General features: G+C 38.1%; 1 protein-coding gene across 12 annotated transcripts in view; it reads left to right on the top strand.

Annotated features, from left to right (window-relative positions):
• The window catches only part of PIKFYVE (phosphoinositide kinase, FYVE-type zinc finger containing), an 84128-nt gene extending 72194 nt beyond the window's left edge, over window positions 1-11934 (top strand). For all 12 annotated transcript variants that reach the window (XM_048214586.2, XM_048214585.2, XM_048214589.2 and 9 more), the window contains 8 exons: window positions 1437-1601; window positions 3081-3140; window positions 3807-3983; window positions 4775-4878; window positions 5601-5729; window positions 7220-7481; window positions 7884-7958; window positions 8676-11934. In XM_048214586.2, coding sequence (XP_048070543.2) covers window positions 1437-1601; window positions 3081-3140; window positions 3807-3983; window positions 4775-4878; window positions 5601-5729; window positions 7220-7481; window positions 7884-7958; window positions 8676-8791 — 1088 coding nt within the window. In that variant the 3' untranslated portion in view covers window positions 8792-11934. The remainder of the gene's footprint in view (window positions 1-1436; window positions 1602-3080; window positions 3141-3806; window positions 3984-4774; window positions 4879-5600; window positions 5730-7219; window positions 7482-7883; window positions 7959-8675) is intronic.
• Window positions 11935-13231: the final 1297 nt, after the last annotated feature.

The raw sequence follows: 13231 nt of genomic DNA on the forward strand, positions 1-13231 counted from the left end.
ATGACAAGAGAGGTGTAGTTTCTTTAGGATTCTCTTGTTTTCCTCATGATCAAAATGTTCCATTTCATGTCTCCATTTGAAACCGAAAGAAGGGAGGTAGCTACGCTCTGCAACTGTTGCCTTTAATTAGGAATGCAGAGGCTTCCCCTTGAGTCTCCTGAGCTAGAACTGAGTCTCATGGTCACCCCTCCCTGCAAGGGAGACTGAGATGGTAGTGACTAGCACTGCCCTAGTTGCTTCAATGAATCGTGATTCATTTTCTGGGGCTCTCCACATTGCTGTCCCAAACAAAATTGCAGTTCTTTCAGCAAGGTACAAGGTGGGCTTGGGTATTAAGGAGGCCATAATGTTGTCTGCCACCCCATCTAAGCACTTTTTGAGTGACATTTTATGTGGATGTTGTAGGTGGTAAATGTACAAGATTAGAATCGTATATGCTAAGCTCATAGATCATACATAGATGATATATATATCTATATATATACACGCACACATACGCACACACAACACTAAGTTCAAGACTAAATGAAAGTATAGAGTAAGCTTTAGTAATATTTTTGGCTGTCTTATACTAATTTCTGAAAAATGCTGAAAACATCTTAGATTTTGCTGTGTTAAAATGTAGGAACACAAATGACGTAGAGATGTTACTTTTAACTCTGAATTCTTGTAGATTGCAGTATTTCTTTGTATTAGTTTAACTATTGTAATAGTATAAGAATTTAGCCCTAAATTTTGTTGCTTATGATATTATGACTGCCTGGGTGCCTCTGTTGATTAAGCATCCGACTCTTGGTTTCAGCTCAGGTCATGATGTCAGGTTGTGGGATCGAGCCCTGCTTTGGGCTCTGTGCTCAGTGGGGAGTCTGCTTGAGATTCTCTCCTTCTCTCCCTCCATGCATTGGTGCACTCATGAGCTTTCTCTCTCAAATAAATAAATAAATCTTAAAAAAAAATCACGACTGCCATGTAAAGATATTTTTGAAAGATTTTGTATAGGGGGCACCTGGGTGGCTCAGTCGTTAAGTGTCTGCCTTCAGCTTAGGTCATGATCCTGGGATCCTAGGATCCAGCCCCTGCGTTGGCCTCCCTGCTCAGCAGGGAGCCTGCTTCTCCCTCTCCCCTTGTTCCTCCCTCCTGCTCATGCTCTCTCTCTCTCTGTCAGATAAACAAATAAAATCTTAAAATTTCTGTAGAATTTCTCACATTTTGATATACAGCTATCTGAACATTGCTTTTCTATTTCTGATAATAAAAGTGCTTGACTAATAACCCCTTCCCAGGCCCCGTAAAACATGTGGAATGATTGTGCAAATGAAATTCAGTGTGACTCATACTTATTACCCTCATATAATGTTTACTGCTAACAAAAGGATGAGTTGAAAATTTTTCCACGTGCAGTGACCTGTACTTAATATGTTACCTTTTATTTTTAGCCAAAAAGGCTTCTGGAATGCTATCCTTCTTCCGAGGGACAGCGGGGAAAAGCCCTGATCTCTCTTCCCAGAAGAGAGAGACCTTACGTGGAGCAGATAGCGCTTACTACCAGGTTGGGCAGACGGGCAAGGAGGGGACGGAGAGTCAAGGCATCGAGCCTCCAGGTGTGTTAAAGGAGACCAAACGTGCTTGTTTTACTCGCTTGTGTTTTTATAGCCTTGAGTAGGTAATTCTTACTGCTGAAACCAGGGCGTTCGCTCTCTTCTCATGCCCCAGTATGGCAGAGTGGAAAAAGCGTGGCACTTGTAGAGTCCAGCTGGCTTTAGATGTCATTGCTATCACTTACTGTGTGGTAGAATCAGAAATCCTTAGTTTCCATACCTGTAAAGTGGCAAAAGCAATGTCTTCCATGGTTTACTGAGGGCCAAGTGCCATTAAACATGTAAAACATCGATCTCACCCTGTAACTCCTAGTTACATACTCAGATGTTTTCATTCCACTACCCCCTCAGACATTTCTTTTCTTTCCCAGTCTCTGTAGGGTTGAGGACATTGATGTCTACCTTCATTTTGATATTTTAAAATATGTTTACCTGATTGTGTTTGAATATGGGGTTAGACCAGACATCAGCAAACTGTGCTGATCTATTTTTGTAAATTTGTATTGGAACATAAGCATGCCCATTCATTTACTAATTGGCTGCTTTCGTGTCATATTGATAAGTTGAATAGTTGTGACTAGTAAAATACTTACCATCTGGCCCTTTACAGAAACAGTTTAGCAACCCCTGGTTTAGATCATGAATTAGTAATCTAAAAAGTAGCATAATAAATTTTCATTAGTAATTAAGATATCTGTTTAGTATTCTATAGACTTCTGTTGGGCTATAATCCTTGGAAGACATTGGTGCTTTGAAAAAAATAATTTTGAAATGTGAAACATGGAGGATCACTTCTTTTAGCTATTGAAATATATTCCAGATTTGTAATAGAGTGCGTCTAGCAGGTTTGCCACACAAATAAAATATAAAAAATAGCTCTGAAGTAGATACTAGTATATTTTATGTATTTTATATATATATATACCTAATATATTTTATGTATATGTATATATTATATATATAAGGTATATATATATCTTAGTATATGGCAAAGAAAGCATCTCAAGCTATTGGAGAAGCATTATTCCACACACAGGGGAAACGGTCTTAAACTGATAAAGAAGTAATAAAAACTTGATGTAAGAGCTAAGTTAGTATATTGTTTTGTTTTGTTTTTTCATCTGTATTTTTTCTTTTTATTTAAAATCAATTAATTAACATAGAGTATATCATTGGTTTCAGAGGTAGAGTTTAGTGAGAGTATATTGTTATCAGAGGAATCAAATATAAGAAAAAATAATTTTCAACCTCAATTCTCTATTTTTCATCTGAAAATTGCTCTTTCAAAAGGTACTTACATTTCTGTAATAGTTTATAAGGTTTAATTGTGCACATGATGCTTGCTCGATAGTGACTTGCCCAGGATAACAAGAATTGACTTGTTAGTTTAAATTATTGTTATGTCAGGGAAAAAACAACAGACAAAATGAATTGATAACCCATTGGAAACTTTGACTTTACTAATGATATTAAACTTTTTAGATGAAGTAGATGGAGGAGATACACAAAAGAAACAACTCGTAAATCCTCATGTGGAGCTTCGTAAGTAGGAGATAAAATACTGTTGGTTTGGTTTGGGCACGGGGACTGTAATTGAGAAACTATTATTTAAGGCTTCTAGCTTTGTACTAGATAAATATCCTGTTTCTTGGAATGAATATTAAGTCTGTGTGCTGACATAAGCTTTTTTTAATCTAGATTTAGTTTATAAAATAAACATCATTTAATTATTATTTAAAAAATTATTTAAATTATAGTTTTATTTATAAGATACAATTTGATTTAATTTCTAATGTTTAAATAATTATTGGGTACTCTAGAGCCACAGAGCCTTGACCAGGTGGGTGTGTAGAATTGTGTGTGTGTATGTGGGTGCCAGAAATTTATCATCCAGAATAATAAGTACAGTAAAATTTAAGGTGTTAAAGTATAATGATGGAAGTATAGTAACCAGTATAAAATTAGAAATGGGTCTTATTTTATCTTTGATTTTTCTATAAGGTCATAAGATGCTTTTTCAGTGTTCCCTGAGAATCATTTTAACAGAACTGTGATAAACAGGAGTGTAAACTTAACATGAGAAATGCTATCCTGGAGAAAATGAAATGCTCAAACTTGTCGGGTGTGGGGAGCGGGCAAGAAGGAAGAGAGATTTCTGATTCATAAAAGGCTCTCCCCTGCCCTTTCTTTAAACACTTCTGTTTATAGAATTTTCTGACGCAAATGCCAAGTTTTACTGTCGCCTGTACTATGCGGGAGAGTTTCATAAGATGCGTGAAGTGATTCTGGGCAGCAGTGAAGAAGATTTCATTCGCTCGCTCTCCCACTCGTCGCCCTGGCAGGCCCGTGGGGGCAAGTCAGGAGCTGCCTTCTATGCAACTGAGGGTAAGTGTTTTTAGTCACTCGCTGGCTGAGTAGTAGCCATCTTTTCCCCTCAGATAAATTGTGAATCCCCTCAACTGAGGTGGTAAGATATGGTCAGTTGGCAAATGAAGTTTTCTGTTTTCCTGTTTGAGAGGATGTAATAACAATATTTAAAAGAATATACATGCATATGGTGTGCAGTTAGAGACAGACATCTATCTGATCCTTACTAAATTCTCTCTGGTCCTGACTTCTACAAATGTAAATAGTAACAGAGAACTTCTAGAAGACTCAGAAGGGTTCCTCAGAGCTGGTGAGACGAAAGATAAAAATACAAATACTTACCCTGAAAACAGGAAGTCCAGGTTCTTCACATACAAAGGTTTACAGAACATGATGACTGTTTGTACTTCACATTCCATTCTCCATACCCTGAAAACAAAATTATCTGAGCAAATGCAGCAGGAAGGATGTTGCTTGATAAGAGCTTTCATAACTGTGACTTACTGCATTGTTAACAAAGGAGTCTATAAAATTTTACTTAGTGGTTTTAAAAAGTAGACTATCTAGCTATGAATTTAGGTTTGTTACTTCAAAGGTAGAGGCTTCTTGACTATATAATCCTCAGGAATCCTTGGAGCCCTCAGTTACTTGAGAACTATGTTCTGATGAAAATTTTCTCTGTGACATCAGAAAATCTCCCTTAAAGCCATGAAACAAACACATCACTTGGGATCTTTGGAATGATGTATTATAGATTCCCGCAGGAAATATTGTGACTGAATAAACACGTATGACGCTTCTCCTTTTAGATGATAGGTTCATTTTGAAGCAGATGCCTCGTCTGGAAGTCCAGTCTTTCCTCGACTTTGCACCGCACTACTTCAATTATATTACAAATGCTGTCCAACAAAAGGTAAAAATCCCAAACCTTGGTCTGTAATTAGAATTTTCTGGACTTTTTCACATCCTGAGAGTCCCAGTGGCAGTTTTTTTCATGCTAAGATAGGAATGGGATGTGACTGGGTCTCTTATGTTATTGAGCTGTGAATGCACTCATTTCAAACTCTCTTTCCTGCCTTTGGCAGGAAGGAGCCAAGAGATCTCCAGCAGGTTGCATTTAAGTAGTGTGTGTGTGTGTGTGTGTGTGTGTGTGTAGAAACATTAAGATTGGATGAAAATAGCTGCACTTTATAATTTGTAATTTTGTTGAGACAGAAATTGGAAATATTTGTTGAGACATGAGTGTATGGGTCCTTAGGTAGAAAGGAGGCCGGTGTCTCAGGTTTGCCCACTTGACGTTTAGCAGTGATCCTCCCAGTTAGTATATAAAGGAGTCATGTAGATTTTTTTTTCCATTTATGGTTTATTGCATATTTTGGGGGAAGTTATAGGTCATAATACAAATTGTGATTTTGAGAAATTATAAAACATTATCCTTTGGGAGAATATGAAGGATCTGATGTTTTTATTAGCATTGTTGTTTTACTTTTTACTTACTCCTGAGATTCAAGGGTTTAAGTTTCTTTCAAAGTCCTTTGGTCCTATTAATAGGAAATCGTGTTTGGATATTACATGGATAATCCAGATATGGGTATTAAATTACAAATGAGTTTACTTTCATCTTTTCTTGATTAGAGGCCCACTGCATTGGCCAAAATTCTTGGAGTTTACAGAATTGGTTATAAGAATTCTCAGAACAACACTGAGAAGAAGTTAGATCTCCTTGTCATGGAAAATCTTTTCTATGGGAGAAAGATGGCACAGGTAAGGATATTGAACTCTACAAACCATTTAGCTACTGGAACCTTTTGCACTTCCGGTTCCTGAATATAATGAATCAGAGAATAACACCTTATTCGATAGTATTGAACGTCGGTTGCTAGGCCAAGTTTAACTTTGGAATTGTTGAACCCTTTAGGAAAGAATAAAGAAGAATATTGTAGACTGGTCTTAAAATTTAATGTATCCAATATCCTAGAAACACGGAATTCTAGGATTAGAAGACAGATCTGTTTCCACTATCTCAGTTTTAAAGATGAAGAAACTAAGAAAGACCTAGAAAAATTGAGTTTATGACAGTCACACAGGTATTCCAGGAGCTCGGGTTGTTTTAGGTTCTAGAACAGTACCTTCCAAAGTGTTGGTCTTTGAACTATTTCCGGTCTGTGGTGAGATAAGGAGCTTAGACTAGAATGTAATTCAGCGCACTGCTTTCTTCGTTGAGAGTGCTTGCTCTGCTGAACGAAACTGTGCTTAATGATGTGATTGTTTTACATTCTGGCGCTAGCTCCTTATGTCAGCATGAGCCAGGGGCAACTGACTAGCATTCATCTGTAGACTACACTTCCTGTTGCGCAGGCCGAGGACCTCAGTCCCCTGACCTTTGGGTTTGTGGCTTTTATCATGCCCGACATTTCTAGAGAGATGCGGTTGCTTCTACATTGCCATAGTATTGAATGGAGTTTTGGTATCAAAATATTAAGTTTCCTAAGACTGTTGGCAAGTCAAGCAGAGAAAGACAGTTATCATATGGTTTCTCTCATCTATGGAACATAAGAACTAGGAAGATCAGTAGGAGAAGAAAGGGATAAAGAAAGGGGGGGTAATCAGAAGGGGAGATGAAGCATGAGAGACTATGGACTCTGAGAAACAAACTGCGGGCTTCAGAGGGGAGGGGGGTGGGGGAATGGGATAGGATGGTGATGGGTAGAAAGGAGGGCACGTATTGCATGGTGCACTGGGTGTTATACGCAACTAATGAATCATCGAACTTTACATCAAAAACTAGGGATGTACTGTATGGTGACTAACATAATATAATAAAAAAAATATTAAAAAAAAAAGACTGTTTGCATCTGGTTTTTAAACTGCTTTATGATCCAGTGATGTATTTTTGGAGTTATTTGTTAATGTTCCTTAAAGTTGATTAAGTGGGTTAGTGTATTCCTGAATGTTTGAGTAGCTGAGTACCTAGATGTTAATTTTCAATGATGAATCGTATCAACATCTACTTTATGTGTTGCACAATTATAATGCGTGCATTATATATAATTTTATATATAAATTTAATATAATATATAAATATCTTTAATATTTATATGTTATGATTAAGTTTTAAAATTAAATTTAAAAGTATATATAAAAAAAGAATATATATATATGGGCTATAAGGAGTCTTTTTGCATTTCCAGTTTAATTACATCAATTAATTATGCAGCTCATGCATAAATGACGGAAACTTTTCTTTCTGCTAGGTTTTTGATTTGAAGGGTTCACTTAGGAATAGAAATGTAAAAACCGATACTGGGAAGGAGAGTTGTGATGTGGTCCTGCTGGATGAAAATCTCTTAAAGATGGTTCGAGACAACCCTCTGTATATCCGTTCTCATTCCAAAGCCGTGCTGAGAGCCTCGATTCGTAGTGATGCCCACTTTCTTTCTAGCCACCTCATTATAGATTATTCTTTGCTGGTTGGGCGAGATGATACTAGCAATGAGCTGGTAGTTGGAATTATAGGTAAGTCAGTAAGCATATGTTACTTATAGTTCATGACTGAAGCCAGAGTAAATTGGAAGATTATACTGAACCTGGTTTAGTCATAGCTTATTAGATATTTTCACCAACTTTCATTTGAAAATTCAACAATAGCTTTTAAATTCTAGTTACCTTCTATTCAGTGTCCTCATTTTCATTTCATTATCTTTACCAAAAATATCTGTATTCAAAAAGTTACTCATAAATGAAGCCCTGTGAAGTTGTTAGGAGGACTAAAAGAATTAATATGGGAAAAACCCTTGGGACAGTGCCTGGCAATATTGTTAGCATTCAGTAAACATTGTAGACATAATAGGAATTACTGTTGTTATCTTCTTATATTTACTAACGTAGCTGTACTGCTAATCTTGCCTCCTGTAACAGATTATATTCGAACATTTACATGGGACAAAAAGCTTGAGATGGTTGTCAAATCAACAGGAATTTTAGGAGGACAAGGTGAGCAGAATTTTTGTTTATTCTTTAAACTGTTCTCATGTCTTATCAGTTAACATTTAAAAAATGGGTATTTTTTAAATTCTAAAAAAATAAGGGTTATCTCTGACTTTATCATTTCCAAAATGATCAAATAATAAAGGGAATTATGTAGGCAGGGAAATAATTGGTTTTAAAGTTTTGTTAAAATGCCAGAATGAAAAGTTACCCAAAAAAGTCCAGATATTCTGAATAAGAGGTTGTTTTTAATTAACACTTGAAATATAAGTTCGCTGAGCACTGCTTGTTCCACTTGTGCTTCCATCTCTCATCTCTAAGCAAGAGCTAGTCTCTTAGTTTTAGAGAGGGGTGGAGAACGGGGAAGGGACAGAGGGAAATGGGGAGAGAATCTTAAGCAGGCTCCATGCTCAGCACAGAACCTGGAACCTGGCTCCGGGTTCGATGTCACGACCCTGAGATGAAGACCTGAGCCGAAATCAAGAGTCAGAGACTTAACTGACTGAGCCACCCAGGCACCCCAAGAGCTAGTCTTTTAAAATGGAAGCCCCTACCAGGAAGGCCCTGTCCCATGTCATGTGACACAGTGAACACTCCTGCTTCCTTTCTGAGACTGTTGTGTGTGTGTCTTTACAGCAGTCGTCGTGAAAGAACGTAGCTGTTCAAGTCAGCTGCTGATCAGCTCTGTAACAGCTTTTTCTCTTTACTCTTTCATAATCTTAGGTAAAATGCCAACCGTGGTCTCTCCAGAGTTGTACAGGACTAGATTTTGTGAAGCAATGGACAAGTATTTCCTGATGGTACCAGACCACTGGACGGGTTTAGGTCTGAACTGCTGAAAGGGAGGGAGCACATGATTTTGAAGCGGACCATGAATGAAAGTGGCCTGGAACAAAGGACCAGAATAAGCTACGTGTTTTCTTTCTTCATCACGTTTACCACTGTATGCCAAGGCGTTCCTGCTCTGCGGTCGTGGGCTGTCTGCAACTGAAGGGTTAAACCGCCGTGGATTTGCACGTTGGTTTTTGATACCTGCAAGTTAGCTGACTTATGCTGGGAAGTTGCGTGAACATTTTTCCATTTAAGCTAAACTATAGACACATTTCAAAGGGCTAAAGACGAATGTATGGTCGGAGATGAGGAGTTAGGGTGAAAAAATGGGGTGTCAGATTTGTTAACAGTCCTGCTAAGAAAATAATGCTTCCTAGATTGTGACTTTCCCAGCATCCCATTTGACACATTATTTACTTAGCATTTGTAGAGCGGGTCAGTTTGTTTTGTGTGTCTTACATAACAATGTTGCCTATTATCAGAATTTCTGAAACCTTTAAAAAACTCTGAATTATTCTCTTAATGGCCAGTGAGACAGATGGATCCAGTCTGTTCTTGTTTTATTGAGGAATTTGACTTAAATTGGGAATCCTGTCATGTTCTTACCTTGCCTTGTTTTTGAGTGTGCTTGATGTTTTTTAAGTTCTTTCTTCTCTGTGGGTGACAGGAGCCTCTAGCCATTAACGGTAGGCCTACTTTTGGAGCTGTTTTTTAAGCTTGTTTATAACTTTTGTGCAATTAATATGTTAAACTGCACTTACCTGCACATGCTCATATTCTAGGTTTTCCTCCACTTTCAGGGAAACAGTAAATGAGTCTATCACGACTAACTTCCCAAAGGGAGAAATACTACGGATTTTTTTTTAATGGAGAAAATAAATTAGACCTTATCCAAGAAATTGGTTGAGAGGTAAACACTTGCTTGTTTTCTGTAAAGGTAAAGTGTCTTTTTCAGTATGAATAGCAATTTAAGTGGCATCTGTACAACTAAGAGGTTTCTAGTGTGGACATCTGTTTCTTAACTTTCTGCACCAGTTTCTAGGCTGGTTCTGATTACTGAGAAATGTTAAGAGATAAAAGATTTGTAGTAAGGAACTTCTTGTTTAATAGAGTTTTTGTTCGTTTAAAAGTGATCGGATACAGTACTGAACCGACTTTGAGGAGATAACAGAACACCGAGTATTTCCTTGTGGCTGCTTTCCCCAACAAGGGTAATTTGGGGATTTATAAAGTTTTATAAAGTTCTCCTCTTTTCAGGCTTCCTGTAATAGCACATTTCTATTTTAACTTTCACAAAATAAGAAAAACAATTCTGGGTACATTCCAGTTACAGAGACTGTAAGTTTGTACAATAGGAACATTTTGGAAAGTTTGCTTTAGAGAACGAAAGCATTAGTTTGGTGTTTGGTGCTTATTGGATATATGGTTTGTTTTGAACTAGAAACAGGTTGGCCAAGGACTTAGGACTGATGATAAGCACTTTTAAAAGAAACATGTGGTGTGCCTTTTGAAAACGCACAGAACCCTAGTGGTTTTAATTTTGAGATTACAGACTAGAAAAGGTCAGGCTCCTGCAGGAGTGAGACAGGTGGATGGAACGGAACTTCTCCTGAGTCCAGAACAATGGATTTTGCATCTCCTTTTGAATGCAAACACTGTTTTGTCTCTGTTCTTTTTTTCGGTCAGGATACTTAGGGTTATTTGTCCGTTTCGGGCACCCTTGGTCACGCACAGCCCAGAAGGCACAGCCCAGGAGAAGGTCGCTGGTTCCTTAGCTGTAACCACGTGGTTTGTTTTAGTCTCCATACGCTGCGTATGTATAGCTTGGATTCTCCACTGGAATAGCTCCTGACAGTGGTGTTGTCATGTTGATTTCGTTTTCCTTGCCCATGATTTGAAGAACTATTTTTTAAAGCGTTGCGGCCTCTTAGATAATTTTGTGGCTAAAAATATTCCAGTATGATATGATCTGAAGCAGTACTTGCTGCCTTGCAAGGGTGATCTGTCCTTTTAAAACTCTCTTAATGAAAGGGAAATTAACTTGTTGTGAGTGGTAGAACCATATCCTCAGCCCCCGCTGCTTTTGTTTAGGCTGGTACCATCTGTGTATATATGAGGTGTTTCCAATATTGTGCTCCTTGGTGTTAAGATTGAATGACCACTCACCTCTCCTGAATTCCCTTCCGAGGCTTGGAGAATATTGATGTTGAAAAGACTGAGGAAGAACTCTTAATACTTTCTTCCTTAGAATAAAATATGAATCCTGAGAATAATTGATAGTAGCACAAGAAAACTCAGTGAATGTGTTGCATTGTATAAAAATCTTATTTATAAATGTGAAGGTTTTTGATGCCATCAAAACTTTATGGAAAAATAAAAGATTTACTTTTTTCTTATCCAAGTCTGAGAAAAATAAGGGGAATTGGCTATTGCAAGCCCTTTTGTAGTCTGTTGAATAATTTAAATTTATAGACATTGAAAATTTCCTACAGAAAGTGCTGCTTATAATTTTTTTCTCGATCCAGCAGTGAGTGGTTTTCTAGCTTTGGCTTTTATTGGGTATTGTAAATAGGTTTGTATTGGTTTTGGTGGCATCAGTGTCTCCTTGGCATTTTACCCATTAGCAGTGGGCTTGTATAAAACTGCCAAGGAAAAGTCATCTACCTGTAGAAAGTTTGCTTAGCTAGCAGAATGGAAACTCTTGTGAATGAGCCTGGTGGTGAAACGGGTCAGGCCATTCATTATTCTCAAGTATTAACATACTGACTTATGCAGTATTCAAACCATCTAGTGCAATGCTTTTTTGTTTGTTTGTTTTTGTAACACGGGTGCAGTGTATTATAGAAAAACAAAAATTACAATCATGAGCAGTTTTATTAATGCTGCTGTGCTGGTTTTGTAAAAAATGTACATTATGTCTTTTGACAGGTTTAATTTTAACTAGAGAAATGACATTGTAAATTATAATATCCTCTTTTAATTTAATATGAAAAATTCAATTAACAATATTGAAAATACTTCATGTATTATATTGTATATATTTCTCTACTTTGGTTCTAGCTGTTTTATATGATTGACATGTTATTTAAGAGAGAAAACTGCCTTGACCTTTTGGAGACTTATACTGTAAATAAAGAAGACTTAAAATAAACTGAGGATCAGCTTCACTTCAGTTTTGAATCAGCTTGAGGAAACTAACAAGGGGAGATGGAGTTTGGTGCCCAAGCCTCGCCCCTCGCCCCTCGCCCCCGGCCCCTTGCCCCGAAGCATTGCCTTCTGTTCGTTCTCTTGCCCTTCCTTTCTCCGCCAGAGAATTATCTGTGTGTGTTTCGCCTTTTCTTCATGTGTTTCTGCTTTCCTGGTGGGACACTCAAGAAAGCACCACCCTTTCTCGTCCTGGAATGGCTGAATCCGCCTCGTTGGCAGGCTCTCTAAGCTACTAGTTGGTCCTGGCCTGTTCAGAGGAGTCTACCTGGAGTGGATCCAGCTGTGCGGCAACCTGCCGCTGTGGGACAGCTGCTCCCCATCACCCGGCCTGGGCTCCCCCGGGACCGTGAGAGCCGCTGGGCAGCACCGCCTCTGCTGTGCTGGAAAGGTGCTTGTGCTGGGGCCAGGCACCCGGTTCTCTATTCCACCTCCCTGGATGTGTCCTGTGGTGGAAATTCATTTCTTGCACACTTCCTGGGTAGGTGCTTAACAAAACTAAGGTTTTTAACCCAAGTTTAAAAATTGTGGTAAAAACATCCCAAATTTTTCATCTTAACCATTTTTATGTATATAGTTTGGTAGTGTTAACTATATTCACATTGCACATAAAACCCCCAGAACATTTCTCATCTTGCAACCCTGAAGCTATACCCATTGAACAACTCTTCTTGCTCACTCTGGTCTCAGGTAACCATTCTTTCTGTTTTCATTTGACTACTTTCGGTTCTTTACTGTGAGTGAAATCATACAGGATTTGTCTGTGGCTGGCTTATGTTACTTAGAGTGATATCCTCAAGAATCATCCATTTTGTAGCATTTCCTCCCTTTTTTAAGTTAAATGAGGGACATTTGGGTGGTTCAGTTGGTTGAGCGTCTGCCTTCCGCTCAGGTCATGATCCCGGGATGGAGTCCCGCATTGGGCTCCCTGCTCAGCGGGGAGTCTGCTTCTCCCTCTGCCTGCTGCTCCCCCTGCTTGTGCTCTCTCTCCATCTGACAAATAAATAAAATCTTTGAAAAAAATAAATGATATTCCAGGTCGAATGAAACTCCGTTATATGTATGTACCACATTTTCTTTATTCATCTTGGACATTTGAATTGCTTCCATGGCTTGGCAACTGTGAATAATATGAACATGTGAATCATGTGAATAATGAACATGGAAGTGCAAATGTACTTTTGAGATCCTTTAAAAAATTCTTTCACATAAATGCAGAGAAGTGGGATTGCTGGATCCCATGT

The sequence above is a fragment of the Ursus arctos genome, unplaced genomic scaffold, assembly GCF_023065955.2.
Source record: "Ursus arctos isolate Adak ecotype North America unplaced genomic scaffold, UrsArc2.0 scaffold_1, whole genome shotgun sequence".
Lineage (NCBI taxonomy): Eukaryota > Metazoa > Chordata > Mammalia > Carnivora > Ursidae > Ursus > Ursus arctos.